The sequence below is a fragment of the Ranitomeya variabilis genome, chromosome 4 (genome assembly GCF_051348905.1).
Source record: "Ranitomeya variabilis isolate aRanVar5 chromosome 4, aRanVar5.hap1, whole genome shotgun sequence".
NCBI classification, from domain to species: Eukaryota; Metazoa; Chordata; class Amphibia; order Anura; family Dendrobatidae; genus Ranitomeya; species Ranitomeya variabilis.
In genome coordinates this window covers 595,156,435-595,184,373 of record NC_135235.1, presented here as the reverse complement: position 1 = coordinate 595,184,373, position 27,939 = coordinate 595,156,435, and the positions used below count along the sequence as shown (strand labels likewise).

The window sequence follows — 27,939 nt, the reverse complement described above, 5'->3', positions numbered from 1 at the left end:
TCATTGAAATTACACGCTAAAAAAAAGCACTAGGCCTTTGTCACAGATGGAATAATGTGGTCACCCAAGTAAGCACTGATCCCCGCTGTGATCCATGGCTGTGTAAGCTGCCCCTCTATCCATCCCCTCGTTAATCACAGCCAGGATCTCGTCGGCCATTCTCACTGTTTTTATAGGTCAATTAAAACATATTACCTTTCATTGTAGGGATTTAGAGGTAATAAAAAATGTGAAATGGCTCTGCCCTGCAATCCGTTCATCCAGACTTGATGGATCTGTCATTAACTGACATAAATGTGTCTGCCGCTTGGGCTCAGGAATGAGACGTATGTGTGTCCATATATAAAGAGGTGGCGAAAGCTCAATATCTGCAAGAACGATACGAGAAGTGAGAAAGTATAATGTATGTGTATCCCCCTGCCCTTGTAAAAAAACGCCCCCACGTTCAGAATACAGCATCCCATTAGCTCAGCGGGGTAAGTATAGGGGTGCGGGCCGGAATATATAGACGTAACTTCCAGTTTCTCTTCTCCGTGCAATATCTGAATAATTGAGGTAGGGTTGTGACAGATTTTGCATGGGGGGGGGGGGCTAGAATGCCAACACCAGTCAACACATCTGAAATGGGGGGATCCCTCAATGTCAGAGTGCCTTCTTCACGTTAACCTCCCGCCGGCAGGACATGGGGCCATAATGTCTGCACTGTAGTTTATTCCACACCACAAATCAGCTGCTAATTTGAATCGTGTCCAAAACCCACCAGATTTAAACATTGTGTTAGTTCTCCTCCCGCGAACCACAATCCAAAGCAGCCCTGCGGAGTGTCTGCCGGGAGCAGTAGTGTTCATGTAAACTGGGCCAGGGGGGAGGACCACGGGTAATTTATTTTGTTTTATCTTCAAAACTCATAAACTGAATGTACCGCATCCTGTGATCTTAACATATCGAAGGAATTTTTCCATAAGATAAGGAAAATTGGCTGCAGCCTTATTGGGGAGGGGGGACATTTCTGTTTTTTTAGAATTGTAAGTCTATACAGTTCAGCCTTTTCTGCAAATTATAACTCACATTTAGGAAGCATCCTCATGCATCGTATGTGCTGCGGAAACTCGACAGTGGAAAAATCCGCACCAAATTGTGCAGATTTTGATGCAGAAACTCTGTAGATTTGTCACCCATTTCTCTCTTATGCAGCACAATTTGTGGATTGACAACTTCCGCAATAGAGAGTCTCCTGTGCGAATTTTCTTCGCAGAGTACGGATGAGATTTTGTGACGTCTCGTCCACAATGCTGGTACTACAATATAGACTTCCACTAATGGTGACAAGTAGATAGATTACCGGCAACCAAGTGTTGGTAGCCCATGTATGTATGTCGGCAATCATCGGACGCTTGTTTGTTGGGTGATCGGATCATTTATGTCAGCAAATAATGTTAGCAGCAGCAGAATTGGCCAGTATCCTTCTGATAACAAGATTCTGAATGGAGACAGATTGTAAATATTCCAGTAAATGAGGCTTCTATTTAGTCGACTGGAACCTTTTCAATGGCCTTAGATCAGTTTTTGTAATGGAGCATTCGGATTTATGCCCCAGGCAGCATGAAACAGCCGGGCTACACGAAGGCCACCAGGTATACTTCTCTCTGAAGCACAAGAGCGTTTGAGATACTTTGAAGATCCTGCCGGGGACCATGGGCAGAGACGAGACTAATCCAGCGATTCCCCAGGCTTCTCCCCGCACCGCTCTAATTGATTGACAGGTCTCTCCCATGTGTGTACATAGGGAGAGACCTGTCAATCACCTGGAGTCAAGCTGGGAAAAGTCAGCAAGGCCAGACCCCACTAGACTGGTCACAGCCGGATCTTAAAACTTTGTTCTATGAAACATGGGAGTGTTTCAAAGAAAATATTCCTAGCTACGGTTGTGCAGCCATGTTGTTCTGATTCATGCTGCCTGCTGTTTGGCCAACATGAATCGGCTGACAGGCTCCCTGTGCATGATTATTAGCCTACAAACTATCTTAAAAAATATGTAAATAGCAAAATATAAATAAAATATATTAATGAATGATAGCATATAACAAAAGACATTACGAAAATTATGCCCTAAAAAACAGCTAGCCTCAGTGTATAAAAAGCCCTGATCAGAAACACATTGACTCCACAATGGAAACAGGTTGGGAATTTGCATAATATTGTTATTAATCCATAGTATAACAGATACCTGTGGACATAGAGGCAGGCATACAGGGGACACCTTAGCATACACCCCGACGCGCGTTTTGCTTCCATGTCAGGAGGTTCCATTTATATGTCCTGCAATGAACTCTCCTTTTAAAATTCCCTTGTACATAGTTCTTTGGTCAATTGTAATTTTTTTGTTTAGTGATGTTTTCTTATCGTCCTGGCACCTCGGCACCTTTCATGTTGTTCTGACCTTCGTGGTCAATCAGCAGGTTGGGAATTTGCATAATATTGTTATTAATCCATAGTATAACAGATACCTGTGGACATAGGCAGGCATACAGGGGACACCTTAGCATACACCCCGACGCGCATTTTGCTTCCTTGTCAGGAGGTTCCATTTATATGTCCTGCAATGAACTCTCCTTTTAAAATTCCCTTGTACATAGTTCTTTGGTCAATCATAATTTTTTTGTTTAGTGATGTTTTCTTATCGTCCTGGCACCTCGGCACCTTTCATGTTGTTCTGACCTTCGTGGTCAATCACCGAACACAGCAATGACACAGTCACGTGATGACCACAGCGGTGTATTAGCGATAAATTAAAAACTTCCAGTCATTGTATTACCTTCAGACCAGCAGGAGGCAGACAGGTTGGGGATCTCTCCCCTCCTTCCTCAGCTCTCAATCTGGTGTATTTCTCCTCTCCCTAGCAGCTGATTTTAAATGTACAAAACCCTTGTGTGCGTTTCCATTAGCTGCCCTACAGCATTGCAATCTACAATTTCCCCAAGGCTGTTGTGAAATATTGATGAAATTGCTGCTTTCGTGGCGTTCTGTGATACACTAAACATTTGTCTGATGTAAGCTGAGCTGGAATGAATATACAGCAGAACTTCAAAGGCCGCAACACACGTTCTCCTCCACCGCCAGCCCACAGTGTTCAAAAGCAACCAGAGAAAAGAGAGCTGCTTGCGCCGGTATCCTCCTGCCCCCACTGGGATAAATAATTTTGCATAATTATTATTTTTCTGTTCTCTTAACGTTGATTGTCATGACGTAAAATCTTCCGAATGACCGATGCGGACAATTTTGGTTTAATAATATTCAATCTGTCGTTACGTTTTGCACTGGGAGCAGTTTTTTGGAAGAGATAATTGCTTTAGAGATATAAATGTGGGGTCAAATTTAGATGGGACATGAAGAAATGTGATGCAACATTGATTTAGCGGTAAGCAATGGCTGGATTGACTGATGTGGTTTGTTGATGTATCTACAGGATATTTCCAAGATGGAGAAGAGGATTTGAAGGATGACAGTGTCAAGGACGATGAGGAAGAGGATGATGATAGCAACTCCACTGCTCCGCCCCAGGACAGTGCCTACTCTCCCACAGATGAGGAACAAGAGGTAGTTGGGGACGTTAAGCATAACCTCAGTTTCCAGAATTCTCCAGGAAGTTTCATATGCAATCAAGATGGGGAAAGTGAGTCCTTGATGAGTGATGCCAGTGATCAGGTGACAGATGTAAAAAGTGTATCTTCTAAAGATGCTCAGGACCAAAAAACAGACCCGCTCTCGCGGCTTCAGCCAGAGGGGCATGACTGTATGGATAAAATGAAGATGGCGTATGCCAACATCTTGTCTGATTCTTACTGGACAAATTTAGGACTAAGTCTTAAGGTGCCTCCTGCTGAGCGGAAGCCTTGTGACAATCGCAATGGAGCCAGTAAAGGCGAATTTGATTGGCATCAGGATGCTCTTTCCAAAAGTTTACAGCAAAACTTACCCTCAAAATCAATATCTAAACCAAACCTCTTCAGTTCTGTTCAGTTGTACCGTCAAAACTCCAAAATGTATGGCACCGTCTTCACGGGAGCCAGCAGATTTCGTTGCAGGCAGTGCAGTGCCGCCTACGACACCTTAGTGGAACTAACTGTGCATATGAATGAGACGGGTCATTATCAAGATAATAATCACAAGAAAGACAAGCACAGACCTACAAATTATTCCAAACCCCGAAAAAGGGCATTTCAGGATATGGACAAGGAGGATGCCCAGAAAGTTTTGAAATGCATGTTTTGTGGAGACTCTTTTGATTCTCTCCAAGATCTAAGTGTCCACATGATAAAAACAAAGCATTACCAAAAAGTGCCTTTGAAGGAACCTATTCCCAGCATCTCATCCAAATTGGTCTCCTCAGCAAAAAAACGTGTATTTGAAGTGACTCGACCATGCTCACCAGATTCAACCACCGGTTCCTTTGTGGAACATTGTTCCACACACAAGAACTCACAGCTGTCCTCTAACAATCGGTATGGCTACCAGAATGGTGCTAGCTATACTTGGCAGTTCGAAGCTTGTAAATCTCAAATTTTAAAGTGCATGGAATGCGGCAGTTCCCACGACACCTTGCAGCAACTCACGACGCACATGATGGTCACTGGACATTTCTTGAAAGTTACCAATTCAGCCTCAAAGAAAGGTAAGCAACTGGTTTTAGACCCTCTTGCTGTAGAAAAGATGCAGTCACTCTCAGACTCGCCTTCTAGTGACAGCCAGTCAAAGCCATCAGCAAATTCTCCATCAGGGGGATTAACATCTGAAATCCTGACCAGTAAAGAATGTACAATGGATATGTCAGAAGACAGTAACAAGGATGAAAAAATGGATGCCAGTGATGATCATGAAGATATTCTGGAAAAGCCCTTAGATCCAACACTTAAATACCAGTATCTAAGAGAAGAGGATTTGGAAGATGGATCAAAGGAAGGTGGAGATATCTTGAAATCTCTAGAAAACACTGTAACCTCGGCTATTAACAAAGCCCAAAATGGAACACCAAGCTGGAGTGCCTACCCCAGCATCCATGCCGCATATCAACTTTCAGATGTCATGAAACCCTCAGCTTCCCTCGGTTCGCAAGTAATGCAGATGAGACCAACCTTCTCAAATAAATTTAGACCAATTGCTCCTAAGTGCAAATCTGCAGCACTCTCCTCAAACAGCCCTTCGGAACCTCAGTCTACCCCAGTGAAGCAGGAGTCTGATGACACAGAGTCTGAAAGAGAATCCTCAAAAGAGACCATTAAATCAGAGAAAACACAACCATATAAAAGTGAGGATTCACCAAAAGCAGAAATCTTGACAGAGTCACCAGGAAAAGAACCGTGCTCCCCAAAACATGAAGAGAAAACTAAACAAAACTGTGAAAAAGAAAAACTCAAATTCCTGGAACACACTGAGTCACCAATAGGGCGAGAAGAAGGTTCTTCACTACGAAGTTCTGCAAATCATTCTCCTGATATTCCTTGTGTAAATCCTCTCAGTGCTCTACAGTCTGTGCTAAATAATCACTTGGGAAAAGCTTCGGAGTCAATAAGACCTGCATCCAATTCCAGTTCCACAAGCTTAATATCCATGTTTCAGAAATCTCCAGTCAGTCGAATAGAAAAACCAGCAGTATGTTTGACAACACCAAAACCTACTGGCCATTATTTATTTGAAACCACCGATCAGCCAATAGATTTGACCAAATCTAAAAATAAAAAAATGGAGTCCTCCAAAGCTCAGTCGTGCACGTCTCCTCCTCAGAAACATGCTCTGTCTGACATAGCTGATATGGTCAAGATTCTGCCTAAAGCTACCACCCCAAAGCACGTTGCTTCTTCTAGAATAGCCTCCATGAAACTAGAGATGGATTCCCGGCGCTTTGAAGAAGTTTCAACAGAGGTATCATCTTTACATAAAAGAAAGGGAAGACAATCCAACTGGAATCCTCAGCATCTCCTCATTTTACAAGCTCAATTTGCATCAAGTCTCTTTCAGACATCAGAGGGGAAATATTTGTTATCGGACCTTGGGCCTCAAGAACGTATGCAGATTTCTAAGTTCACTGGACTTTCTATGACTACCATCAGTCACTGGCTGGCCAATGTAAAATATCAGCTACGAAAGACCGGTGGGACAAAATTCTTGAAAAACATGGACAAGGGACACCCCGTGTTTTATTGCAGTGACTGTGCATCTCAGTTTCGAACCCCTTTGAGCTATATAGCCCACCTTGAGACTCATCTTGGGTTTCAAATGAAAGATATGAACAGGCTGGCTGTGGAACAGCAAACCAAGGTAGAGAAGGAAATCTCAAGGGTAGCTGTACAGAGGTCACCCCAGCCTGTGGCTACTGAAGAAGACACAGACTCTAAGTTTAAGTGTAAATTGTGTTGTAGGACATTTGCCAGCAAGCATGCGGTTAAGCTGCACCTAAGCAAAACACACAGCAAGTCCCCAGAACATCATTCACAATTTGTGGCAGAAGTGGACGAGGAATAGTTTGTAAAAACAAAAAAAATCCAGACTGTACAGTTTATGGCCCCCACAGAACAGCTCGTTTTATGGAAGTAGTGAACCTATCGAGATATAGGGATCTGTTGATGTATATACTGGTCTGCTATGTTCCATTGTTGGGTGGGTCATCTCCTATCACATTTCCTAGGAAGCTGCTGCTGTGTCGCTCTCTGTGGGAGAGACTGCATCACTCCTAATTGAGTTGCAACCTGAAACATTGTCCATACATTGCAAGAAACCAAAATGTTACATTCAGGCAGACTATAATCTGTCTAACTCCATAGTAAATTTAAGGGGAAGTATCACTAATGGTCCTAGACCTCCTCATGCCACAAGGATGCTCATCACTAGGTCATTTAGTCTCCACTTTTTTTTTTCAAATATGAAACGTTGACCATTGTCACTTTAGAGGCCTCTTTGGGTTTATGTTGGAACATAGGGAAATATATATTTGTCATCAAAAGTTGAATTTTACTTATGTTAAATGAGGTTCTTGAAGTTTGTGCCCTAACTTTGCTAATCTTTGTGTATCTTTCACAGGGGCCCTGTTTGTTTCTTTACATTCAAAAAAGAAAAAAAATGAGCTTTTTTTTTTCCTCCTCTGCTCACCTTCCTGAGCGTGAATATCTTGTAGATGGTTCATAAGACGTTACAAAATTTGACAAATTTTCCATGGTGCGCAGGAATATATGAATATACAGTGAATGCTACACATCCAAAAAGCAAAGCGCAAAGGCTGTTTCAGCACTCCTCTTTTATATATAAAAAAAAAAATTGTAATTTTATAATTATAGAGAAAATAATTCACACAGAAAATAAGTAGAAAGTTCCAAAAAAGTTTTGCACATTTTTCAGCTGGACTTTTTTTTTATGCCATGACTAAGTACCTCTCAAAATAAATTGGCTAATGTGGCAATTTTTTTTAATAACTTTAGATGTTTGCTCTATTATTATATTAATTTAAAATCCAGCATGATAAAAATTGCAAACTTTTTATATATATAAGATGAGTGCTGGAACGTCGTTCCTTTCTGTACATGCGCACAGCCATAGAGCATTTAATTCGGATCTGACGTGTATACCAAAATTAATAAATGCAACAGGTCATATAGAGTATTGCTGCCATTCTTGTCCGCAGCCATGCTTACTAATCCTCACCTGTGATCGCTATTTTTCCTTATAAAACCAATCTACAAAAAAACAGGATCAACCTGTAAGTACATTGCATATCTCATTCTGATCCTCTGTGACAGCCGGCATTATTATTACTGCAGAGCAAAGCTCACTATATTATGCAGCTTCTTCATGAAAATCTCTCAGCATTTGAAGCTTGTGTCTGTTTAGACGACACCTCCAGCAGTACTGTGAGTTCAGCTCTGGAGTTAGTGATAAAGCAGCCCCATTAGCTCTGTAGAAACAGTAGAATTAGCACCACTGTTTAGCTTTGAAGACCGGACATCAAGGCTGATCCAAGTCCAAGAAAGGTTCGGTGCACTCACTAAACAGCATTTTGGGGACTGAAATCGTCACACCCCTCATTTTATAGGTGATCACTCCAGTCCTGATTATTCATGAGGATGACTACTTCTGGGGGTCAATTACTGGGTAGCGTTAGGCGGCACGGCAGATCACAGTAACTTGCCATCTATGAAGGTTGCGTCAGGTCCAGGACACATCGGGACACTAGCTTTCTACACTGTTGCTGCCCCGGCCATATATTCTGACCAGAAAACGGTGTCACACGGGTGGATGCACTATGCACTTTACATTGTATGCCCTTCAGGGACCCTGCTGACCGCAGTGCAAGGGCCCCAAATGTTACCCACTCCCGTCATGTTATCCACCTGTGTGACAGACAGAAGCACTGCAATAAAATCACTTTTTATACTGTTTCATCACCTTACAAATTTTCGCACAAATTTTCAACTGCATGTAATGTACTGCAGACCAGATTTCCCAGGGACGGTGCAGTCGGATGGCATAAACTCGTCCATGGATCAGCTTAACTATTTGTATCCAATAGTAACCTCTAACTTGCCTCGTAGTCATTGAGGACGGTGGGATCAAGCTAGACAACTTACATCAATTAATGCAATACTGGAGTCAAATCGCTGACTATTCCATAGGAAGACATTAGTTACATGACCCATCTTTCAACATTCATCCTTATTAAGTATGAATCACCCAGGGATAAGTTGCACAGTTGAAATAATAATTGTACAACACATAATCAAGAAGGGAAAAAAAGGAAAAACAAACAAATTTGTCTTATACAGCAGAACTGGAGATGCCACTTTCTTCCACAAGGGGGAGTCTCACTGTCTCTGCTTCCTCCCCACTCACGTCTTATTACAGGAGAAATCTTCACTTATTAGTAAAACTTGTTATAGGAAATACTTTTCCTAGACCACCTTTTGATTTCAGAGTTCCAAAAATTCCCACCACCACCATTTAACGCTTCATTTCATATTCTCTTAGGATATGTTCATTGCTCAGTTTAGGACTGCAATGGGTTAAAACCAATGCTCTTACTGTACATATATATAAATATATATATTGTCATTTTGCAAAGGGGAGAAGCACAAACGAGCCAGAAGTGGGTGGTTATTTGCCTCGTTTATGAAGCATCTGCTTGGAGCGGTTCTGGTTTTGTACAGGACTGTCACTTGCTACAGATCTCTCACTGATTTGCATAATGTAACTTATATAAAATGTTCTATGATACGTTGTTTAAGGCAAACACTTAATCTTAAGTTTGTAATATATAAAGCTGTAACGATTCATATTTAAGCAGGTTATAAATGATTAAAAAAAAAATGAATATTACTGTTCAGCTAATTAAACCGTTATTTTTTAATGATTGACGACTTTGATGTCCGATTATTTCTGGAAGTATGACTTAGCACTGAACCTTCAGACATGGAGCAACACATAGGCCATTACACACATCAGGACCTAAAGGTTCAAGTTCTGGACCCTTATATTCCCGAAATGAAAGCATTGACCATGGAGTACTAAATATTAGACAGATTGGGGCCAATGAATCAAAGTGTTTGCAAAGAGTTTTATGCCAAAAATTTGTCGTAAACATTTTGTGCCATGCAAAGTTGTGCAAAAACTTTGCAACTTTTGACATTTTCACACCAGTCCCGGCCCCCAAATTCATTAAAAGTTATGCCATTACTTACTCCTCTTAATGAATTCGGTGCATACTACTCCACTGTCATTTCCAGGGGGACACATGCGGGCATTATGTTCTTTCCGTACGTCATTTACAGGAGACAGGCGAGAATTACTGTCTGTCCATACATAATTTCCAGAGGGAGACAGGCGGGCGCTACTGTCTAACCGTACATCATTTACAGAGGGAGACAGGCGGGCACTACTGTCTGTCCATACATAATTTCCAGAGGGAGACAGGCGGGCGCTACTGTCTAACCGTACATCATTTACAGAGGGAGACAGGCGGGCACTACTGTCTGTCCATACATAATTTCCAGAGGGAGACAGGCGGGCGCTACTGTCTAACCGTACATCATTTACAGAGGGAGACAGGCGGGCACTACTGTCTGTCCATACATAATTTCCAGAGGGAGACAGGCGGGCGCTACTGTCTATCCGTACATCATTTACAGAGGGAGACAGGCGGGCACTACTGTCTGTCCATACATAATTTCCAGAGGGAGACAGGCGGGCGCTACTGTCTATCCGTACATCATTTACAGAGGGAGTTGGGCGGGCACTCATTTACATAGGGAGACAGGGAGGCATTACTGTCTGTCCATGCACCATTTACAGAGGGAGATGGGCGGGTACTACTGTCTGTCCGTAGGTCATTTACAGAGGGAGCTGGGTGGGCACTTCTGCACGTACATAATGTGCCATGAACAATACTATCTACCTAACATTCATTAGAGGGAGGCAGGTGGGGGAGTCATAACTGTGTCTCTACATTTACAAAAAAAAATCCTGAGGCAGAACTACCTGTACTTACATAATTTTAGAAGGGAAGCTAGGTGGCAGTACTGCACCTAAATCATGGACGGAGAGCAGTACTATCTGTATCATTTACAGGTAATGGCAGGGAGGATTCTGAAGACTCCATGGTGGAAGATCTGAATGTTTACTTTGACTCCTCAGCCACCATGTTATATTTATATTGGGTTACTGTTGGCGTAATGCCCCAGAAATGAAGAGAACCAGACCTGTGTAGTATATCTACACCCCTCCTACCATAGGCTCTTGGTGAATGATCAAGACTTCTAAACCAATCAGGTAATACTTGCTGCTGGTACCAACTCTTGTAGACATTCTCCTGTTGAATCACAGCTTTGCAATATCATGGACATCAATATGTGAACTGCTCTGCTTGCACAGGTTTTTTTAAATAAATAGCATGGTGCAACTTTGCAGGCTCACTGCAATCTTATCTAAATGATTTGTCAGTTTGTTGCAATGGCACACAAATCCCTCAAAAGGGGAACCTGCAAGAGAAGCCAAATCCTAACGGAGTCTGCATTACACACAGTTAAAGAATATATCCAGGACTTTCTAAAAAAATAAAGTGCCTAAGCACTAAAAGGCAAATTGTTGCTACCTACCTGCCTGTTGTGTCCGACGCCTTTCTTCCTCGGGACAGAGTTGTCTGTGACCGCTGGTGCCAGCAATTTAGCTGCCACCGCTGAAGTCTTGTCGAAAGAGCCGTGGCTTCTTTTCCGCCCTGTTCTGTTGACGGGGCATGACTTCCGACATCAATCTGATTGACAGTCGGCTCCCCCAGTGAGGCAGTGGAAATTCAGCTGTCAATCATAATGACTTTGGAAGTCCCGCCTTGTCAACAGAGATGAAAATAATCTGCCACTCTGTTGACAAGATGTCAGCAGTGGCAGCTGAATCGCCGGCAGGAGCAGTCTGTGATTGCTGTGTGTGCCGAGAAAGAACGGCAACAGGCAGGTAAGTAACAACTATCTGCCTGTTAGTGCTTAGGCATATTTTTTATTTTTCACAAAGTCTCAGATATCCCCTTTAAGATTTGGTAAACTGCACAGCTTGCCAAAAATTTACTCGGGTGGACAACCCTTTTATCTTTCCCGCTCATTCGCTGCAAAGGCCACATGCACACGTTGAGAATTTGGTGTTTTACCTCAGTATTTTTAAAAGTATAATAGAAACACCTGCCCCACGTCTTTATTTTTTTACCCAGTCCTGGTTTGGGCTTACAAATACTAAGGTAAAAATACTCACCAAATATTCAACATGTGCACGTGGCCCTACAACGGACATTGCTCAGTCATACTCTGAATGAGCAAGTTTACATAGGCTCCTTCCATTCTTAAAATCGTACAGGCCACATAACAAACCAGCCAACGGGACCACACCATATTGTGCATTAATCCCTTATAGTTTGGGGTCCATATCAGACTTCTTACTGAACTTCTGTGTTACTGCTCAGGTTCGCAGACCAATAAAGCTTGTTGTAAAGCTGTAGAGCGGCCAGTCAACAAGCTTTAAGGCTGTGGGCACTTCTGGCCCCATCACAGCCAGCCAAGGGAAAGCAGACAGCTGTGAGCTGGTCTAAATATGCTGGGAAGGGGCCAATATCCACCTCTTCCCAGCCTATTAATATCCGCCCCCAGGTGTCTGCTTTGCCTTATCTGGTTATTAAAAATGAGGGGCCCTAAAAAAAAGTGACGTGGGCCCCCTATTTTTAATATTGGACCCTTCCCAGCCTAATAAGACCACGGGCTCCATACACTGAAAGACGGAGACTGGAATCATTGTGGAACCTCCATTTGGACTACGGCGGACTTTTTTTTTTGTTTGTTTTTATAAATTGGTAAAAGAGGTAAACTGTTGGAGAGTTTTTTTTTTCAACTAAAGATTCTTTTAGTGTATGTATTTCTTTTGACTATTGGGTTAGTAATGGTGATGTTTGACAGTGTCCTCTCCATTACTAACCCTTGGGCTCGATGTCGGCGCCGGAGATGAGCGAACATGTTCTGCTCCCTCCTTATTCGGCAAGCTCTAGCGCTTACTGAATAAGCTGCAGAGGGAAACCGGATACCTGGATCGCTCCTGCTGACCGGCTGTCTGGCGCCGCAGCTGCATGTGTCGCGGCTGTTTGACATGCACAACACATGCATGGAGAGCCTGTTTGTTAGGCTATCAATGCATGTGTTGTGACTCGCACAGCGGCGACACATGCAGCTGCGGCACCAGACAGCCGATCAGCAGGAGCGATCCAGGTTCCCGCTGCAGCTTATTCGGTAAGCGCTAGAGCTTGCCGAATAAGAAGGGAGCTGAACATATTCGCTCATCTCTTGTCAGCACCAGCTGCTGCCATCAACCCCACAATCCCATTACCCTGATTGCCAAAGCACCAGGGAAATCGGGAAGAGCTGAAGCTATGCGCCAGAATTGGTGCATCTAATGGATGCTCCATTTCTGGGGTGGCTGAGGGCCGGTCTTATGCTGGAAAGGGGCCAATGTCCAATGCCCTTCCCAGCTTATTAATATCAGCTCACAGCTGTCTGCTTTGACTTTGTTGGCTTTTAAATATGGGGGTCCCTAAAATTAAAAATATGGGGTCCCCCCTATTTTTTATTAAATTAAAGGCAAAGTAGACATCTGGAGGCTGATATTAATAGTCTGGGAAGGGCCATGGATATTGGCCTCTTCCCAGGCTAATAAGACCAGCCCTCAGCCACATTAAGCTGGGAAGGGGCCAATATCCATGGCACTTCTTTTTTTTATAGGGTCCCCCCATTTTTAATAAATTGCAAAGGCAAAGCAGACAGCTGTGAGTTGATATTAATAGGCTGGGAAGGGCCATGGATATTCACCCCTTTCCAGCATAAGACAAGCTCACAGTTGTCTGCTTTCCTGGTTGGCTGGTTACTAAAATAGGGGGGAACCCTATATGCTTTTTTCATATATTTATTAACAAGTACAGTAAAGTACAAATGCAAGGCACTGCTCCACTGGGACTCTACCTCCTGGTTCAAGACTATTTTTTTACTTTTCTTTGTTATTTTAATTAATTTTCCTATCCACAATTATTTGCAGGGCAATTGTCCTACCCTTAACCCCATTTTGCAGCCCCGTAGTCCTTAATGCGACCATTTTACAGCACAAAAGTTCAGGGTAAAAGCTCAAGTACCCAAACCAAACTTTAGATTCGAGTTCGGCCCAACCTAATAAACCCAAACATCTATGGGGTCTGCGCATCCCTAGATATAAGCTCTGTCTCTGCACAGTGATGCCTCTTTTTTTTTTGCAACTATTTTGAGGACTGGTTTGCTTGACAATCATAATTCTTGGCAGTTATGTTATTATATGGAGTGCACAAGTTGTCCTGGTGTTCCAACTGCCCCAGCAATATAAGATGTCAATGTTACAAGCTAGGGGCTCCGCTTAAATATTCCTCAACCCATGCCAATATAAAGATTGTCCATCCTCTCTAGATTTGCAAACCTTTCCCGTATAAACCTCTGTATATTTAATAAATATGGGTACAATATTTTTTCAATTTTTTTGCTCACGCTGGAAATATTATGCGACATTTCACGGTAAGTGGAAGAGGAGAGCGTGAGCGGATGAAGGGAATGACTCTAATGCACTGACACGGCCGTGCCCCTCCATTGTTGGAAATGAGCGGAGAATCATCATTGTTCATCAGAAGGCTCCTAATGCAGTTAAGGCATTCAGCTATAATTTCTGCGCGCATTTATAATTACTGTCAGGCGGCACACCTCGCTGAGCAGATTAAAGCTATAAATTATTGAGCTCCAGTTTAAGATGAGGAATTTGATTTGTCTGGCAGCCGCTATTTGTTAGGAATCCTGACACTTCACATAAAAATGACTCAACTTGATAAAGAACAAAAGCTATTTTAGCAATGCAGCAAATTTCAATCAGTCGCCACGCCACGGCTGCCACAGGAGCCCCCGTGATATGTTACATGATATAGCGAGAGCCGGGCCCTGCCGTGGAAGGATAGGGACATAGTCTCTGTGGGTGGAGCAGGAGGAGTAAAAGATCCACATAAGCAAAACCTGCTTCCCTTTGTTTTCAAGAGATGCACGTACAGCATTCAATGTTATCCATGCAAGAAATGGAAATAAGAAGGGAGGCAAAAGCCGAAGAGATAACGGGGTATTGTAATCACTGACTCGGGAGTAGTTACCCAATCAATGAGCAGCTTCTATACAAGCACATTATGTTTAATAACAATATTTCTATAGCGCCAACATATTCCGCAGCATTTAATAATTCAGAAGGGGCATGCACAAACAATATTAGATATTACATAGTAATACTTCATTCACACAAGGGGAGTGACTCCAGGAGTGCTGACCAGGAATTTGACTTTTTCCCCATCATTTTTAGGCTATGTGCACACGTTCAGGAAAGTTTGCAGAATTTTCCTGAGCAAATCCGGACTACTTTCGCAGGAAATTCGCATACGTATTGTTTGCGTTTTTATTGTGTTTTTTGCGCTTTTTTTTTGCGGATTTTTCGCTTTTTTTCCTGAGGTTCTCAATATAATAATTTAGATTTTCCGCAAAATTATTGAACATGCCGCGTTTTTTTCCACGATGCGTTTTTTTTGCGGGAAAAATACACAGCATGGGCACAAAAATTGCAGAATGCAATAAATTGGATGCTTAATGTAAGCATTTTTTAAGAGTTTTTGCAGCAGAAAACCGCCAAAAAAAAGCGTGAAAAATCCAGAACATGTGCACATTAGCCTAAGTGTGAAGGAAATTGCAGCAATTATTAGGTACATATTTTTATTTTTCTCATAGAAATAATAATATAAAAACAATTTAGTAAATTAGTAGTGTAGTGCCAGCTGCTTCAGGTTTAATACCTTCACTTATCCCAGAATCTTTGAGCCAAGTTTTACAGCCCCAAGAAATTCACTGAGTAATGTCAGGAAAAGGATATAAAGCTGAGCAGTGAGATCTGCAGAACATCGCACATATAGCCTGCATTTATAATTCCATATAAGCAAGATGTCATAACTTTGTCTGGTGTCCCTGGACCAGGGGCTCCTTCCCTGTCCCTAACGCTAGGGGTGCCCTAGCTCGCCCTGTTCCATGGATTACTTCTGATGGGGAAGAGGCCAGGGCCATGTACCTCCCCTTAGCTCCTGAATCTGCCCTCAGTCTCTTCCCTTCCCCCACTTAGGGAAGAGGGGAGCAGTAGTGTACCATAATAAACCAACCAGACTAACAAGGTAATACGAATAGGCATAAATGAAAATACCAATCATGCAAATATACACACAAACAGCAGAGTTAAACATCGGGGAGCAGAGGATGGGGTTAAACCAAAGTAGGAGAGGAAAGGGAATTATCTCACACTCAAAACCTAGCAACAGTCACAGATAAATCCATCAAATGCCTTCCTCAATAACAATCTCCAGCCATGCAACATAAGCTAACTCTGACAACGAGTGCTAGCCAGGACCCAGATTATATAGGAGACGGGAGTGGCAGAGCTGAGATCCTTAATGCAGAAAACCTTCCAGGAGCTCTCAACTGAGCATATTAACCCCTGCACTGTTAAAATAAATTTACATTGTTTAATTTGAAGGTTAAGCCCTTATAAATCAGTGCACGAGTAGGAGAAATCAGACACTGCGGTCTTCTGGCTCATCACAGTCGCGGTAAACCTGTGACACAAGAGTTGCCAACTCTGCGCTATTAAAGGGAACCTGTTATATCATTTCAAGACGCCATTAACGGGTCTTGCCAGAAACCTTTGGTGAGATCGAGCATGGTGAAGTACTGGGCCTCCCCCAGTCTCTCAATTAGCTCATCCACCCGGGGCATTGGATAGAGGTCAAACTTTGATACCTCATTCAATTTCCTGAAGTCATTACAAAAACGTAAAGACCTGTCTGGCTTTGGAATCGGCACAATGGGGATAGCCCACTTACTCCGGGATTCCTCAATGACTCCCAACTGAAGCATTTGCTTCTCTTCGGCCACGATGGCTTGCCTTTGGGCTTCTGGCACTCGGTACAGTTTCATCCGTACCCTTACCCAGGGCTTGGTGACAATGTCATATTGTATTACAGAGGTCCACCCTGGCAGTTCTGAGAATACGTCCGTATTCCGCTGCACCATAACCCGAGCCTCCCGCTGCTGTTGTTTGGAGAGAGCATCATTTATTTTAGCCTGACCTCCTGCTGTGCCCCTTGCCGGTGATTTCATGACCAAACATTCCCGGTCCTTCCAGGCTTTGAGCAGGTTGACATGATATAGTTGCTCGGGTTTCATTTTTCCAAGTTGGTACACTCTAAAATTCACTTCTCCTACCTTCCCTTGTATCTCATATGGCCCTTGTCACTTGGCCATGAGCTTGCTCTCTGGGGTGGGCACTAGTACCAACACCCGGTCCTCTTCTTTAAACAGAGGGGAGAGGACCCTGTCCTTGCGGACTTACTTGTCCCAATCCCTACCATCCTTGGTGACCACCTTTTTGAGCATGGCTTTGAGGGTCTTATTAGACCTCTCCACCAACCCATCGGTTTGTGGGTGGTGCACCAACGTACGTAGCTGTTTAATATGGAGAAGCGTACATAGCTCCCTGGTCACCTTGGACAAAAAAGTGTGAAACAACTGAAATTATGTCTTATATTCTAGGTTCTTCAAAGTAGCCACCTTTTGCTTTGATGACTGCTTTGCACCCTTTAGGCATTCTCTTGATGAGCTTCAAGCTTTGTTAAGTATATAATTCCACGTGTGTTAATTCATAGTTTTGATGCCTTCAGTGTGAATGTACAATTTTCATAGTCATGGTCTGTACTGTATGTATTAACCCCCAGTCTAGCAAGGATCTCATCTTTCAGCTTCCCATAGTCAAGTGCATTGTCTCGACTGAGGTCCAGTTAGGCCTTTTGGGCAGCCCACTGGGTCATCGGCAAGCTCTCCCACTCTGCTGTGCGCTCGAAGGCCTCCATGTCATCTTCAGGACCCATCTTTCTCAGCGCTGACCGAATTTTATACCGAGCCTCTGAGCGAATTGAGGTGGCTGGTGAGGTCGCCTCTCGCATAGCCGCGATCTGCTGCATCAACAGGTTATTTGTCTGCTGCTGTTGCTCATTACATATCTCCTGCTGCTGCCTCTGACACTGCTGGTGCTGCTCATGTTGCCGCTGCTGAGCGACGACCAACTGATTCAAAAGCTCCTCCATCTTGTCAGCAGGCTTGAGCTGTAGCATTGCCGCCTTGATTACTGACATGCAGCACGCTTTGGGGTATTCCTCAATTCACACGGCATGCATTCTCCACCATATGTAATGCAGCGGGGTTGGTGCAGTGTGACAAACAGGCAGTGACCACAGGAAAGTTCACAGCAAAATGTGTTTAATGTAGAAACTCACACAGTCCAGAGCACGTGGTATCCTCTGGATCGCAGCTGGGAAAACAAAGACAGTCCGTGTCCGGTTGCCATGGGCGACTGCACCGCCATGTACGCTAAGGGTGCCAGGCCTTTTGGCTCCGCTTTGCCCTGTGTTACCTCGCACAGGTTGAGCTCTGCAAAGTCTTCTACTCTGCCTGCTTGCAAGACCAAAACTGACACCCCAACCCTCTGCTGCAGGGGTTTTTACAAAAGAACCTGTGACCATAGGCCACATGGAAAACCTGGGGATGGGGGAGGAAAAGGACCGTCCCACTACCATCCTGTAGTCCATTTCAAAACTAAAAGCCCATGGCAGGTTTTCTTAAATCTGCCTTGGACAAATAGCTTGCCCAAGAACAACACTTCTATTCTGCCTTGCAATCACAACTATGCCTGTGACTGTAATGCACTCCCACAACCGCCATATGTTTCTTTGCACGTCCTGGGTGACATATTGCGACCCTCCCATATAACACCTTTCACTGCCTCACAATGCATAACTAACAACTCAAACTGCAGCTGTGTGTGTAGAAAATATTGGCAGACTGTATGTAAAAAAGAATGTTTCCATTCACTGACTCGACGCAGAGCTCTTTAAAAGGAGGAATTTAAGCATAGGTTATTAAAAGTTAGAGCACGTTTCATTCTTCAACAGATAAGCAGCTGCCAGATGTTGTAAAACACAAAAAAATTACATTAAGGAATGGCAGAGTCTTGGCCAGGTGATCCAAAGATGGATGAAGAACCCTGGAAGTAACCCATGGATGACACAAAGCCAGCGCCAACATTTTTACACGGTTTTTCCGCCTTGTCTAGGAGATGTGATTTAGCACCTCCTGATCCAGCTCACATGAAGCCGTCTGACATCCCTGTGAACCCCACTATGAAGACAGCCTTGTGTCAGGGCCAGGTCAAAAGTGGGGGTCACTACGAGAAATCGTCAATGTAAAGTCCTCGTATGGGGGTGGTAATTTAACCTTAGATAGTGAAGTCTTTAGCAGAGACTGAACGGATAAAGTCACACCAACTGATAAGTCTGAGGACCTCTGTGTGAACCCAAGTATTCCAGCAAACAACTCAGCAATGATGGCAACACAATCCATCTTTCCAGTTTACATTGTGGTGGTGGTGACGGTAGGGGCTCCGGATGGAAGCCTCATGGATAAATTCTGATGTGAATTGCTAGCCACAGTGGACATTCAGGAGAAATGTGGTGGAATATATACACTGTGTGGGGCTTTGATTTAAAAAAAAAAAAAAATAAAAATATATGTATACATATGGGTATATACACTGCTCAAAAAAATTAAGGTAACACTAAAATCCCACATCCTAGATATCACTGAATGAAATATTCCAGTTGTAAATCTTTATTCATTACATAGTGGAATGTGTTGAGAACAATTAAACCTAAAAATGATCAACGTAAATCACAACTAATATCCCACAGAGGTCTGGAGTTGGAATGATGCTCAAAATCAAAGTGGAAAATGAAGTTACAGGCTGATCAAACTTCAGTGGAAATGCTTCAAGACAAGGAAATGATGCTCAGTAGTGTGTGTGGTCTCCACGTGCCTGTATGACCTCCCTACAACGCCTGTGCATGCTCCTGATGGGGCGGCGGATGGTCTCCTGAGGGATCTCCTCTCAGACCTAGACTAAAGCATCCGCCAACTCCGGGACAATCTGTGGTGCAACGTGACATTGGTGGATGGTGCGAGACATGATGGCCCAGATGTGTTTAATCAGATTTAGGTCTGGGGAACGGGCGGCCAATCCATAGCTTCAATGCCTTCATCTTGCAGGAACTGCTGACACACTCCAGTCACATGAGGTCTGGCATTGTCCTGCATTAGGAGGAGCCCAGGGCCAACCGCACCAGCATATGGTCTCACAAGGGGTCTGAGGATCTCATCTCGGTACTTAATGGCAGTCAGGCTACCTCTGGCAAGCACATGGAGGGTTGTGCGGCCCTCCAAAGAAATGCCGCCCCACATCATTACTGACCCACTGCCAAACCGGTCATGCTGAAGGATGTTGCAGGCAGCAGATCGTTCTCCACGGCGTCTCCAGACTGTCACATCTGTCACGTGCTCAGTGTGAACCTGCTTTCATCTGTGAAGAGCACAGGGCACCAGTGGTGAATTTGCCAATCCTGGTGTTCAATCGGATTCAGGTCTGGGGAACGGGAGGGCCAGTCCATAGCTTCAATGCCTTCAACTTGCAGGAACTGCTGACACACTCCAGCCACATGAGGTCTGGCATTGTCCTGCATTAGGAGGAACCCAGGGCCAATCGAACCAGCATAAGGTCTCATAAGGGGTCTGAGGATCTCATCTCGGTACTTAATAGCAGTCAGTCTACCTCTGGAGAGCACATGGAGGGCTGCATGGCCCTCCAAAGAAATGCCGCCCCACACCATTACTGACCTACTGCCAAACCGGTCATGCTGAAGGATGTTGCAGGCAGCAGATCGCTCTCCACGGCGTCTCCAGACTCTGTCACGTCTGTCACATGTGCTCAGTGTGAACCTGCTTTCATTTGTGAAGAGCACAGGGCGCCAGTGGCGAATTTGCCAATTCTGGTGTTCTGTGAGCACAACCCCCATCTGTGGATGTCGGGCACTCAGACCATCCTCATGGAGTCGGTTTCTAACCGTTTGTGCAGACACATGCACATTTGTGGCCTGCTGGAGGTCATTTTACAGGGCTCTGGCAATGCTCCTCCTGTTCCTCCTTGCACAAAGGCTGAGATAGCGGTCCTGCTGCTGAGTTGTTGCCCTCCTATGGCCCCATCCACGACTCCTGGTGTACTGGCCTGTCTCCTGGTAGCGCCTCCAGTCTCTGGACACTACGCTGACAGACACAGCAAACCTTCTTGCCACAGCTCGCATTGATGTGCCATCCTGGATGAGCTGCACTACCTGAGCCACTTGTGTGGGTTGTAGAGTCCCTCTCATGATCCACGAATGTGAAAGCACAGCCAACATTCAAAAGTGACCAAAACATCAACCAGAAAGCTTTGGTACTGAGATGTGGTCTGTGGTCCCCACCTGTAGAACCGTTCCTTTATTGAGTGTGTCTTGATAATTGCCAATAATTTCCATCTGTTGTCTAATCCATTTGCACAACAGCATGTGAAACTGATTGTCAAACAATGTTGCTTCTTAACCCCTTCACCCCCAAGGGTGGTTTGCACGTTAATGACCGGGCCAATTTTTACATTTCTGACCACTGTCCCTTTATGAGGTTATAACTCCGAAACGCTTCAACGGATCTTGGCGATTCTGACATTGTTTTCTCGTGACATATTGTACTTCATGATAGTGGTAAAATTTCTTCGATATAACTTGCGTTTATTTGTGAAAAAAATGGAAATTTGGGGAAAATTTTGAAAATTTCACAATTTTCTAATTTTGAATTTTTATTCTGTTAAACCAGAGATTTATGTGACACAAAATAGTTAATAAATAACATTTCCCACATGTCTACTTTACATCAGCACAATTTTGGAAACAAAATTTTTTTTTTCTAGGAAGTTATAAGGGTTAAAAGTTGACCAGCAATTTCTCATTTTTACAACAAAATTTACAAAACCATTTTTTTTAGGGACCACCTCACATTTGAAGTCACTTTGAGGGGTCTATATGGCAGAAAATGCCCAAAAGTGACACCATTCTGAAAACTGCACCACTCAACGTGCTCAAAACCACATTCAAGAAGTTTATTAACCCTTCAGGTGTTTCACAGCAGCAGAAGCAACATGGAAGGAAAAAATGAACATTTAACTTTTTAGTCACAAAAATGATTTTTCAGCAATATTTTTTTTAATTTCCCAAGGGTAAAAAAAGAAAATGGACCTCAAAAGTTGTTGTCCAATTTGTCCTGAGTATGCTGATACCCCATATGTGGGGGTAAACCACTGTTTGGGCGCATGGCAGGGCTCAGAAGGAAAGGAGCACCATTTGACATTTTCAATCTAAAATTGGCTGGAATTGAGATCGGACGCCATGTGGCGTTTGGCGAGCCCCTGATGTGCCTAAACAGTGGAAACCCCCCACAAGTGACCCCATTTTGGAAACTAGACCCCCTAAGGAACTTATCTAGATGTGTCATGAGCACTTGTATCCCCCAAGTGCTTCACAAATGTTTATAACTCCCGGGCGTGAAAAAAAAAAATCCTATTTTTTCCACAAACATGATAGTTTAGTCCCCAATTTTTTATTTTCTCAAGGGTAGCAAGAGAAATTGGACCCCAAAAGTTGTTGTCCAATTTGTCCTGAGTACGCTGATACCCCATATGTGGGGGTAAACCACTGTTTGGGCTCATGGCAGGGCTCAGAAGGAAAGGAGCACCATTTGACATTTTCAATCTAAAATTGGCTGGAATTGAGATTGGACGCCATGTCGCATTTGGCGAGCCCCTGATATGCCTAAACAGTGGAAAACCCCCACAAGTGACCCCATTTTGGAAACTAGACCCCCTAAGGAACTTATCTAGATGTGTCATGAGCACTTTTATCCCCCAAGTGCTTCACAAATGTTTATAACGCCCGGGCGTGAAAAAAAAAATCCTATTTTTTCCACAAACATGATCGTTAAGTCCCCAATTTTTATTTTCTCAAGGGTAACAAGAGAAATTGGACCCCAAAAGTTGTTGTCCAATTTGTCCTGAGTACGCTGATACCCCATATGTGGGGGTAAACCACTGTTTGGGCGCATGGCAGGGCTCAGAAGGAAAGGAGCACCATGTGACATTTTCAATCTAAAATTGGCTGGAATTGAGATCGGACACCATGTCGCGTTTGGCGAGCCCCTGATGTGCCTAAACAGTGGAAACCCCCCACAAGTGACCCCATTTTGGAAACTAGACCCCCTAAGGAACTTATCTAGATGTGTCATGAGCACTTGTATCCCCCAAGTGCTTCACAAATGTTTATAACTCCCGGGCGTGAAAAAAAAAAATCCTATTTTTTCCACAAACATGATAGTTTAGTCCCCAATTTTTTATTTTCTCAAGGGTAGCAAGAGAAATTGGACCCCAAAAGTTGTTGTCCAATTTGTCCTGAGTACGCTGATACCCCATATGTGGGGGTAAACCACTGTTTGGGCTCATGGCAGGGCTCAGAAGGAAAGGAGCACCATTTGACATTTTCAATCTAAAATTGGCTGGAATTGAGATTGGACGCCATGTCGCATTTGGCGAGCCCCTGATATGCCTAAACAGTGGAAAACCCCCACAAGTGACCCCATTTTGGAAACTAGACCCCCTAAGGAACTTATCTAGATGTGTCATGAGCACTTTTATCCCCCAAGTGCTTCACAAATGTTTATAACGCCCAGGCGTGAAAAAAAAAATCCTATTTTTTCCACAAACATGATCGTTAAGTCCCCAATTTTTATTTTCTCAAGGGTAACAAGAGAAATTGGACCCCAAAAGTTGTTGTCCAATTTGTCCTGAGTACGCTGATACCCCATATGTGGGGGTAAACCACTGTTTGGGCGCATGGCAGGGCTCAGAAGGAAAGGAGCACCATGTGACATTTTCAATCTAAAATTGGCTGGAATTGAGATCGGACACCATGTCGCGTTTGGCGAGCCCCTGATGTGCCTAAACAGTGGAAACCCCCCACAAGTGACCCCATTTTGGAAACTAGACCCCCTAAGGAACTTATCTAGATATGTCATGAGCACTTGTATCCCCCAAGTGCTTCACAAATGTTTATAACTCCCGGGCGTGAAAAAAAAAAATCCTATTTTTTCCACAAACATGATAGTTTAGTCCCCAATTTTTTATTTTCTCAAGGGTAGCAAGAGAAATTGGACCCCAAAAGTTGTTGTCCAATTTGTCCTGAGTACGCTGATACCCCATATGTGGGGGTAAACCACTGTTTGGGCTCATGGCAGGGCTCAGAAGGAAAGGAGCACCATTTGACATTTTCAATCTAAAATTGGCTGGAATTGAGATTGGACGCCATGTCGCATTTGGCGAGCCCCTGATATGCCTAAACAGTGGAAAACCCCCACAAGTGACCCCATTTTGGAAACTAGACCCCCTAAGGAACTTATCTAGATGTGTCATGAGCACTTTTATCCCCCAAGTGCTTCACAAATGTTTATAACGCCCGGGCGTGAAAAAAAAAATCCAATTTTTTCCACAAACATGATCGTTAAGTCCCCAATTTTTTATTTTCTCAAGGGTAACAAGAGAAATTGGACCCCAAAAGTTGTTGTCCAATTTGTCCTGAGTACGCTGATACCCCATATGTGGGGGTAAACCACTGTTTGGGCGCATGGCAGGGCTCAGAAGGAAAGGAGCACCATGTGACATTTTCAATCTAAAATTGGCTGGAATTGAGATCGGACACCATGTCGCGTTTGGCGAGCCCCTGATGTGCCTAAACAGTGGAAACCCCCCACAAGTGACCCCATTTTGGAAACTAGACCCCCTAAGGAACTTATCTAGATGTGTCATGAGCACTTTTATCCCCCAAGTGCTTCACAAATGTTTATAACGCCCGGGCGTGAAAAAAAAAAATCCTATTTTTTCCACAAACATGATCGTTAAGTCCCCAATTTTTTATTTTCTCAAGGGTAACAAGAGAAATTGGACCCCAAAAGTTGTTGTCCAATTTGTCCTGAGTACGCTGATACCCCATATGTGGGGGTAAACCACTGTTTGGGCGCATGGCAGGGCTCAGAAGGAAAGGAGCACCATTTGACATTTTCAATCTAAAATTCGCTGGAATTGAGATCGGACGCCATGTCGCGTTTGGCGAGCCCCTGATGTGCCTAAACAGTGGAAACCCCCCACAAGTGACCCCATTTTGGAAACTAGACCCCCTAAGGAACTTATCTAGATGTGTCGTGAGCACTTTTATCCCCCAAGTGCTTCACAAATGTTTATAACGCCCGGGCGTGAAAAAAAAAAATCCTATTTTTTCCCACAAAAATGATCATTTAGTCCCCAATTTTTAATTTTCCCAAGTGTAACAGGAGAAATTGGACCCCAAAAGTTGTTGTCCAATTTGTCCTGAGTACGCTGATACCCCACATGTGGGAGAAAACTACTGTTTGGGTACACTTCGGGGCTCGGAAGGGATGTAGTGACGTTTTGAAAAGCAGACTTTGATGGAATGGTCTGCGGGCATCATGTTCCGTTTGCAGAGCCCCTGATGTGCCTGAACAGTAGAAATCCCCCGCAGGTGACCCCATTTTGGAAACTAGACCTAATTGGGAACTTATCTAGGTGTGTCGTGAGCACTTTTATCCCCAAAGTGCTTCACAAAAGTTTATAACACCCAGGCGTGAAAAAAACAAAATCCTATTTTTTCCCACAAAAATGATCATTTAGTCCCCAATTTTTAATTTTCCCAAGTGTAACAGGAGAAATTGGACCCCAAAAGTTGTTGTCCAATTTGTCCTGAGTACGCTGATACCCCACATGTGGGAGAAAACTACTGTTTGGGTACACTTCGGGGCTCGGAAGGGATGTAGTGACGTTTTGAAAAGCAGACTTTGATGGAATGGTCTGCGGGCATCATGTTCCGTTTGCAGAGCCCCTGATGTGCCTGAACAGTAGAAATCCCCCGCAGGTGACCCCATTTTGGAAACTAGACCTAATTGGGAACTTATCTAGGTGTGTCGTGAGCACTTTTATCCCCCAAGTGCTTCACAAAAGTTTATAACACCCAGGCGTGAAAAAAACAAAATCCTATTTTTTCCCACAAAAATGATCATTTAGTCCCCAATTTTTAATTTTCCCAAGTGTAACAGGAGAAATTGGACCCCAAAAGTTGTTGTCCAATTTGTCCTGAGAACGCTGATACCCCGCATGTGGGAAAAAATACTGTTTGGGCACATGTCGGGGTTCGGAAGGGATGTGGTGACGTTTTGGAAAGCAGACTTTGATGGAATGGTCTGCAGGCGTCATGTTCCGTTTGCAGAGCCCCTGATGTGCCCAAACAGTAAAAAAAAACCACAAGTGACATTTTGCAAACTAGACCCCCAATGAACTTACATAGATGTGCCCCCCTTTTGGAACTAATCTACTTTTTCCTGTAAAGTAAATTAGTAGTGCATGGAGGTGTGGTACAATCTGAAGCAATCCTTCATACACAGGCCAGGTTTTTCGGGGCAGGTGTCGCATTGATAAATGGTGTCCTTGCGTATTCCCCTTTTGTAACACACTCGGCACCTTTTTTGCGACTTACCTCTTTTTGCAGTTTGCGGGACCTCCCCCGGAAAATGCTGACCTGGTACGATACGAGCACCTTCAGTTCCGGAAGTACTGGGGCCCGCTCCTTCCCTCGTGCCAAATATCAGGGCCTTAACCACTACCTCCTGGAACTGAAGGTACGACGTATCGGTGTGGCGTGCACATCGTGACAGCAGGAAAGCGTTTAGCATTGCCATTTGTACGATGTACACGGACAGCTTTTTGTACCACACCTTGGCCTTTCTCAGAGCACTGTACGGTTGGAGGAGTTGATCAGAGAGATCAACGCCCCCCATGTTTTTGTTGTACCCCAGTACACAGTCAGGTTTGCTGACCTGTGTAGAGGTACCCCGTACAGTGCTGAGGGCACTGCCATCACCGTGTATGGTGGTCAAGAGAAGGACATCCCTCTTGTCCTTGTACTTGACCACCAGCAGGTGGTCGCTACATTGGGCTCTGCTCTCACCTTTTCTGAGCATCTGCCCAAGTAGCGTCTTTGGGAGGCCTCTCTGATTTTTGCGGACAGTACCGCAGGCTGCGGTACCTCGCGCAGAGAGGGATTTGTAGAGTGGGACGCTGGTATAAAAGTTATCAGTGTAGAGGTGATAACCTTTATCCAGCAGTGGGTGCACCAAATCCCACACTATTTTCCCACTCACTCCCATGACAGGGGGACACTCAGGTGGTTCAATCCTGGTGTCCTTCCCTTCGTAGACTCTAAAGCTGTAGGTGTACCCTGAGGTACTCTCACACAGCTTGTAGAGTTTGATTCCGTACCTGGCCCTCTTGCTGGGCAGGTATTGACGGAATCTGAGCCGCCCTTTAAAATGAACCAAGGACTCATCCACGCAGATGTCCCTTTTGGGCACGTACACTTCACCAAACTTTTTGTTGAAGTGTTCGATGACCGGACGAACTTTGAACAGACGGTCAAAGTTGGGGTCATCTCGTGCGGGACACTGTGCATTATCGGAATAATGCAGGAATTTGTGGATGGCCTCAAAACGCGTTCGGGCCATGACCATTCGGAACACTGGAGTGTTGTATAAAATATCAACGCTCCAATATTGCCGAATTTCTGGCTTCTTCAGGAGCCCCATATGAAGCATCAGGCCCCAAAACTGCATCATTTCAACTGCGTCTACAGGAGACCAGTTAGAATATGATGAACCGGTGTTTTGCTCCAAAAATTGACGAGCGTACAAATTAGTTTGCTCCACCATGAGGTTAACAAAATCCTCAGAGAAAAAGACTTTGAAAAAGTCTATTTCTGTGAGGCCGGTGGTGTCAAACCTGATTCCTGATTCTGCCACAAAATCAGGAATCAGTGGCTCGTAATTTTCGGGGGGCGAGGTCCATACGGGGTCCGAAGAGGGGCGCGCTGGTTCATCTTCAGGAGTGGGCCCTGCCTCATCTTCATCTTCATGAATGATGGGCACTGCTTCTGTCCTGCGGCGTCTGCGTGGCGGTTCCGCAGGGCCGGAGGAGGAAGATGAGGAGGGGGAAGAGGATGAGGAAGAGGATGAGGATGAGGAAGAGGAAGAGGAAGAATCAGAAAAATAAAGAAAAGTGGGATCCTCTCCCTCGCTATCAGTGCCGGAGGCAAGGAAAGCATATGCCTCCTCCGCTGAATAGCGCTGTTGGGACGAACGGGACGAGCGGGACATTTTTTTGTGTGAATATGGTGCTTTTGTGTACTTTATTGGTACTATGTGTACGTGTGGGGGGATAGTGTTTGGTGCAAACTATTCTGAAAAGAAAAAGCTAAAGGAA

General features: G+C 44.2%; 1 protein-coding gene across 2 annotated transcripts in view; it reads left to right on the top strand.

Moving 5' to 3' along the window:
- Positions 1 to 9,395, top strand: part of TSHZ2 (teashirt zinc finger homeobox 2) — a 184,382-nt gene extending 174,987 nt beyond the window's left edge. For both annotated transcript variants that reach the window (XM_077253207.1, XM_077253208.1), the window contains exon 2: positions 3,467 to 9,395. In XM_077253207.1, the coding sequence (XP_077109322.1) occupies positions 3,467 to 6,519 (3,053 nt within the window). In that variant the 3' untranslated portion in view covers positions 6,520 to 9,395. The remainder of the gene's footprint in view (positions 1 to 3,466) is intronic.
- Positions 9,396 to 27,939: the final 18,544 nt, after the last annotated feature.